At 46.5% G+C, this 7,077-nt stretch overlaps 1 protein-coding gene across 1 annotated transcript in view; it reads right to left on the bottom strand.

The window, feature by feature from the left end:
- Positions 1–7,077, bottom strand: part of ttc28 (tetratricopeptide repeat domain 28) — a gene marked incomplete at both ends in the record, with an annotated part of 114,238 nt that overhangs the window by 24,612 nt on the left and 82,549 nt on the right. Inside the window, 6 exons of the mRNA XM_079235284.1 lie at positions 1,436–1,688; positions 2,299–2,379; positions 2,453–2,645; positions 5,181–5,669; positions 5,902–6,062; positions 6,171–6,339. Of these exons, the coding sequence (XP_079091410.1) occupies positions 1,436–1,688; positions 2,299–2,379; positions 2,453–2,645; positions 5,181–5,669; positions 5,902–6,062; positions 6,171–6,339 (1,346 nt within the window). The remainder of the gene's footprint in view (positions 1–1,435; positions 1,689–2,298; positions 2,380–2,452; positions 2,646–5,180; positions 5,670–5,901; positions 6,063–6,170; positions 6,340–7,077) is intronic.

Raw genomic sequence — 7,077 nt, 5'->3', positions numbered from 1 at the left:
GGATGAGAAGGAGGAGGAAGAGGAAGTTGAAGAGGAGGAGAAGGAAGAAGGGAAGGAAGAAGAGAAGGAGGAGGAAGAAGAGGAGGAGGGGATGTGGAGGAAGAGGAAGAGGAGATCTGAGAATCATGTCTCTGATGTCTCATAACAGCTCACATTTCCATCCTCTTCCTCTCTCCCTCTTCCTCTTCCTCTTCCTCAGGGATCTCTCTGCCCCTCAGCTTGTCTTGCAGGCGCTTCACCTCTGACCCGCCGTGCGGCTCCTCAGTTCTCATCAGTCCTCTGCATGGACCGTGTTTCCTCTCCTCTGGTCAGGAGGTTAATTAACCAACGTTTCTGCGTCTTCACCCGGCGAGTGACTTCTGGAGTTAATGACCAATTAAAATCAAGCGTCTCCGTGAGCTCAGTGACAGCCGGACAGGCCCAGCGCCGGTGTGTGTGTGTGTGTGTGTGTAGAAAAGAGAGTTCAGCACATGGGATTATAAAATGAAGGCCTGCAAGAGGCCCCGCCCCTTTATGGGGTTTAACCTGTTTCTGGTGTTGTTGTGTGTCCCTTTGAGGACGTTTTGGGATTTATTTGATCATTTTGTGTCTTTGTGGTTGTTTTGTGTCTCTTTGTAGTCATTGTGTGTCTCTTTGTAGTCGTTTGTTTGTTTCTTTGATGATGATTTGTGTGTCTTTGTGGTCCTTTTGTGTCTCTTTGTGGTCATTGTGTATCTCTTTGTGGTCGTTTTGTGTCTCTTTCTAGTCGAGCTTCAAATTATGAGTTCATAATCAAATCAGCTGGCAGTTAATTCATATTGTACTTCTGATATTTTATAGTCTAAACAATTAATCAAAGCAGATTTAGACATTTAGATATCTTTAAATCAATTTGAAAACAATCCGTGTAGCTCACTTTAGAATATGACTCTGAAAAACAATATTTTCTATAAACAACAGGATCCTACGAACACACCTTTCTGCCCGAGGGAGAATAGTTTTGGTTATTTTTCTTGTTTTTCTGGATTTGTGTCGTTTCTCTGTGCTCCTCAGGCCTACTGATTAGCGGCTGGCTAGTTAGCTCACTAGCAAGCTGGCTAGCACAATTTGACCTCACATTGCTATCACCGGAGTCCAAACTATTTTATTTTACGTTAGCGAAAGCATGGTGAAATTAGCAAGATAGCTAGCTTGCTAATTTCACCATGCTTTCGTGCTACGCAAACATACAGAAAATGAGCCCAAAATAAAAAAGTTTGCACTCCGGTGATAGCAATAGGAAGTCAAATTGTGCAACTTTTCAATATGGAAAAGAAACCTAAATGATTTCTTCGTATTTTCATATCAAAACAAATAATCTTTCCTTCCTGTAAAACTAAATATGAAGTGTTCTTACAACCAATCAATCGGCAACTTCGAAACCCAAACCTGAGTCTTGTTGAAAGCCGCTGCTTACCTTCCTGCAGGTACATCACGGCCTGTGCGTAGTTCTGCAGCGCGTGGTGTGTCCTGCCCAGGCTCCCGTAGGCCAGAGTTTTAGCGATCAGGTCGCTGGTCTGCGCCGCCACGCTCAGGTGCTGCTCCTGGAAGACCACGGCCCGCTCGTACTTCCCCAGAGCCTCGTAGGTGAGCCCCAGGTTGCCGTAGGCGCGGCCCTGGCTCCTCACGCAGCCCGTCTGCTCCGCTATGTCCAGCGCCCGCTGGTGCCACTGCAGCAGAGAGCCGCACAGGGGACCGGTTGGACATTTTAATGGAGGTACGATCGTCCCGCCGACAGTTGGATGAGAAGATCAACACCACTCTCATGTCTGTGTGCTAAATGTAAACCCACGGCCGGTTAGCTTAGCATTAAAAAAACGCTAGCTAGCCCGGCTCTGCAAAATCCACCAACCATCCGTAAAAAACAACATGATAAATTGTGGTTTTACAGCTACTAGTTCCCACCTGCGTCCAGTCTTTATGCTAAGCTAAGCTAAACCCGCTGGCTGTAGCTTCATATTTAACTATCCAACTCTACTGCACTTGACACTATAATAAACACACTTGTTTTAAACATCCTTTTAATATTTTAGTTTATCGTATTTTATCGTAAATTTGCACATTTTCTATGTAGTTTAAATGTTTATTGTCGGAGACCATCAATCATGAAGCCAGAGTCCGCGTATGTGTCACGTACTCGGCAATGAAACCGTTTCTGATTCAGATTCTGATTCTGGGACGAGAGTGGCATCAATCTTCTCGTATCTCGGCGAGAAAGCGAATAAGCGGGAAAAAGAAAAATCCATTCTTTAAAACGACGCGTTACGAATCTGCACAAACCTGAAGCGCCGTCTCGTTGTCGGCCATCAGCTGGTAAACGCCTCCGAGTGCGTCGCTCGCCTCCGCTTCCAGGGATTTATCCTGTCGTTCAAAGCAGGATTCAATACAGATATACTGTACTTTTCATAATAACAGGCAAGAGGTGAACCCTTACCGCCGCCACACGGGCGATGTTCATCTGGTGCTCCAGGCAGGACAGGGCCTGCTCGTAGTTGCCCAGCTGGCTGTGCAGCGTGCCCAGCTCCCCGTAGGCCTGCGCCTTGCCGCCGCCCTCCCCTCCCAGCTCATGGGCCACCACCAGACGCTTCTCGAAGCACACCAGCGCCTGCTGGAGGCTCCCCAGAGACCTGAGGAGAAGGGCGGGAAAAGCAAAAAGGACGTGATCGTTTTGTCTGTTTTTACATACCATTGTCGTTTCCTTCTATCAAAGCCCTCTTTTCTTTTTTCTTCTTCCAGAGAGACCAATGCAGGCAATTTAAGCATTCAAATAGGTTAATAATTTAGATTACGGGCTGTAAAATCAGCTCAGTGTCCTCCGAGAGAACGAGTAGAAGTAGAAACATCCACAAAGGCGGCGCTCGTGGAGATAACTCACGACTCCCCTCTCCGTCTCGCTCCAGAGAGCAGCACCAGAAAGCGAGGGAACTTCCTCTACTGCAGCTCGTTACTGTTATTGAAACTAATTATTATTGTCTTTATTATGAAACGGCGCTAATTTAAAAATGTGTACGCCCGAGGCGAGAAAAAGCTAATTTGAAGGTTTCCGTGCATGAGCGTTGTCCTGGCCAAGTAATTGGAGAGCGGAACATAAACACATAAACACAGATGTGAATACAAACATTAAAGACGATACGGCTGCTGCATGCATTTACTGCATGAAGTCGCCTTTTGATGGACTTAATGTCACAAACACCTGTTAAAAAGTAGATCACATGACATGTCTTGCTTGCTTGCTGTTTACTAGTCTGTAACGGAGAACATGATGCATGTGCTCCACTCACTCCACCACCAGACGAGGGAATACAGTCACAATGCTGATAATGAAATATACTAATTAAATGTGTTCGACATTTTGGGATATGTACATACGCTACAATTGATAACCCAGGCTTTTATTTATCAATTAATTCAACTGAACTCAGCAGATATTTGGAACATACCTTTAATTACTTTTGCACAACAACTTTTGCTCAACAAAGACAAGGAATCAAATGTGTATTTAAACTAGTTTGAACTTTACTTGTATGAAAATTAGAATAGTATTAATTGCGATGTGTTAAAGCTGAATTCTCTCTCCTGACCACTAGGGGGCGACTCCTCTGGTTGTATAGAAGTCTATGCTTCATGTGTTAAAGCTGCATTCTCTCTCCTGACCACCAGGGTGCGACTCCTCTGGTTGTATAGAAGTCTATGTGTTTAAGCTGCATTCTCTCTCCTGACCACCAGGGGGCGACTCCTCTGGTTGTATAGAAGTCTATGCTTCATGTGTTAAAGCTGCATTCTCTCTCCTGACCACCAGGGGGCGACTCCTCTGGTTGTATAGAAGTCTATGCTTCATGTGTTAAAGCTGCATTCTCTCTACTGACCACCAGGGGGTGACTCCTCTGGTTGTATAGAAGTCTATGTGTTTAAGGTGCATTCTCTCTCCTGACCACCAGGGGGAGACTCCTCTGGTTGTATAGAAGTCTATGCTTCATGTGTTAAAGCTGCATTCTCTCTCCTGACCACCAGGGTGCGACTCCTCTGGTTGTATAGAAGTCTATGTGTTTAAGCTGCATTCTCTCTCCTGACCACCAGGGTGCGATTTCTCTGGTTGTATAGAAGTCTATGAGAAAATGACTACTTTTCTAAAAGTCCATTCGTTTGAGGAACAAAGTCAGCAGAAAGTGAGCGATGAACTTCAACAGACGATATTCACAACTTGGATTAATTTGTATGAAAAACTGTTTTGATTTCTTTGATCAGTGGACCCTCACACACTAAAGGAATATAAATAATCAGGAGTGGACTCATGTTAAGACTTAATGACCACTTCAAAGGTAATGAGTCACCACCTTCTTTTCATCTCTCTCCTTTTTATCATGCCGGTAAAATCTGAATAAACTGATCTGAACGATTGAATCATGGAGATTCTAACTGATCTATTGATGTTTAACTACCAGACCTCTAAATGAGACGACAATCAGCGAGTAAAATGGATTCTCCGTCTTATTGAGGCTCGTTTTACGGGAAGCAAATCATGTGCTGCAGCTCCAGACAGAGCAGGAATAATTAAAGACAAATTAAATCAGTTCGACATTTCGAAGAAATGCACTTGTTGGCTTTGTTGCTGAGTGAGACGAGAGGATCGACACCACTTGTACGTCCTTATGGTGATTATGAGGCTACAGAAAGTGGGGGAGCAGCTATGTTATGTCTCTTTTGTGCAATGTGACATATGACAAATAAAACCTCATTGTTTTACCCTTTTAAACGAGACGAAAGAAACAAGATGGAAAGTGTTAGTTAGTGAGCTTCAGAGATGCTGATTGGCGGATTTGTTTTTACCTTTGGATAGAGAAAGCCTCTACATCTCCTGTCACAAACTAAAAACACATCTCTTTCGACTACACCTTAGGTAGCACCGTAGTAGCATTTTAGTAGCACTTAGATGTCTCTTACTGATAGCACTTTGTAGTTTAACTTTGTTGAAGAAATTGTACTTTCTTGATTCTTGTTGTTCTGAGTTTGTCCTCATGGTTGAATGCACTTATTGTAAGTCTCTTTGGATAAAAGCGTCAACTAAATGAAATGTAATGCAATGTAGAGCCTGCTTCCATCTGTTTCCAGTCTTTATGCTAAGCTAAGCTAACCAGCTGGAGCTTCGTTCTGCCTCCATGTACCTGTGTGCATTGCCGAGTCCTCTGTAGGCCTTCCCCTGGTCCTGGACGTGGTTGAGACTCTGAGCCACCGTCAGGTACTTCTCGTAGTACTGAATGGCCTCCTCGTGGTCTCCCAGGGCATCGTAGCAGTCCGCCAGGTTCCCGTAAGCCCGGCCTCGGTCCAGCACGCTCTCGGTCCCGCTCAGCTGCTGCAGCATGGCCAGCTGCTGCTCGAAGTAGCCGATGGCCTCCTCGAACACCCCCATGTTCATCTTGGTGATGCCCATGTTGCCGTGCACCTGCGCCTCCAGGCGGGCGTCCCTGAGCCCCTGCGCCAGGCCCAGCTGGGCCTGGTAGCACTGGAAGGCCGTGGCGTAGTCTCCCAGCGCCATGTGGACGGCCGCCAGGCGGCCGAGGGCCCGGCACTCCCCCTGCTGGTCGCCCAGGTCCTTTCGGACGGTCAGCTCCCGGCTGTGGAAAGACAGGGCTGCGTCCAGCTGGCGCAGCAGCCTGACGGAGGCAAAGGAAGAGATGTTAGAGAAGAAGAAGAAGAAGAAGAAGAAGCCTGACGGAGGCAAAGGAAGAGATGTTAGAGAAGAAGAAGAAGAAGAAGAAGAAGAAGAAGAAGAAGCCTGACGGAGGCAAAGGAAGAGATGTTGCGTTCGCAATGCTTTTGGTGTGAACGCAGCATTAGAGAAGAAGAAGAAGAAGACCGTTGAAACTCTCTGGCGATTTGAATTACTTGTGAACTGATCCGAGAGCTGAGTAGGCGTCCGCCTCCATCTTCTGGTCGCTGACCTTCTGGGCCAGACTCAGCTGCTGCTGGTAGAACCTCAGCGCTGCCGGAAGATCGCCGCGACACACACTCACGTCGCCCAGGTTCCCGAGGGCCCTGAACAACGCCTGCCGACGAGCACAATCACATGATCAACAACCACTTCCTGTGTGCGGGACACAGTGCTTTCTCTATGCAGTACGCTGAGCACAGCAGCAGTAGTGGTGGTGGGTGACCTGTGTGTTATCCAAGGCCTGGGCTAGAGAGAGCAGGTATCTCTGGCAGTCCTCGGCCTTCTTGTGCTCCCCCAGTGCTTTGTGGGCCAGACCCAGGTTGCAGTAGGCTTTGGCCTGGGCGAGTTTGTCTTGGAGGTCCTTCGCCAAGGCCAGGTCCTGCTCGTAGTACCTGGGGGAATGCAAAGCATGACAGAAAAGTGAATATGAACAGGAATGCAACACAGGATCGTGCCTTTAACCCTCTTGACACGTTGATTTCCTTTGTTCTCCCGCTTATGTCACTTTAAGGCTTAAAAAAACCTCTCATCCACTGTTGGACATCAGTGTTTGTTCAACCAGAAGTGACATAAGAGGGTGGAGCTTACTTTCCTGAAGTGAAAACACACTGTGAACATGTGTAAAGACAATGCCATGTAACAACCTGTCAATCACCTTGTAGTCCCGCCCTAAAGCGTCCCCTGCTTTATGGTCTGTTTGACTCTAAATGACCATAATTTACTAAATGAACATCATGCTGTATTGAAGAAGACTTGAAACTAGAGATTGAGACATAAACTATTCTATACTTTTATACAACCAGAGGAGTCGCCCCCTGGTGGTCAGGAGAGAGAATGCAGCTTTAACACATGAAGCATAGACTTCTATACAACCAGAGCAGTCGCCCCCTGGTGGTCAAGAGAGAGAATGCAGCTTTAACACATGAAGCATAGACTTCTATACAACCAGAGCAGTCGCCCCCTAGTGGTCAGGAGAGAGAATGCAGCTTTAACACATGAAGCATATACTTCTATACAACCAGAGCATTCGCCCCCTGGTGGTCAGGAGAGAGAATGCAACAAGAAGCTTTGGTCTTCACTTTTCAGAACCGGAGGTTTGCCGACCGAATCAAACCCCAACATTCCATGTT

The sequence above is a fragment of the Taurulus bubalis genome, assembly GCF_910589615.1.
Source record: "Taurulus bubalis genome assembly, chromosome: 19".
Taxonomy (NCBI): domain Eukaryota; kingdom Metazoa; phylum Chordata; class Actinopteri; order Perciformes; family Cottidae; genus Taurulus; species Taurulus bubalis.
This window is presented reverse-complemented; position numbering and strand designations above follow the sequence as displayed.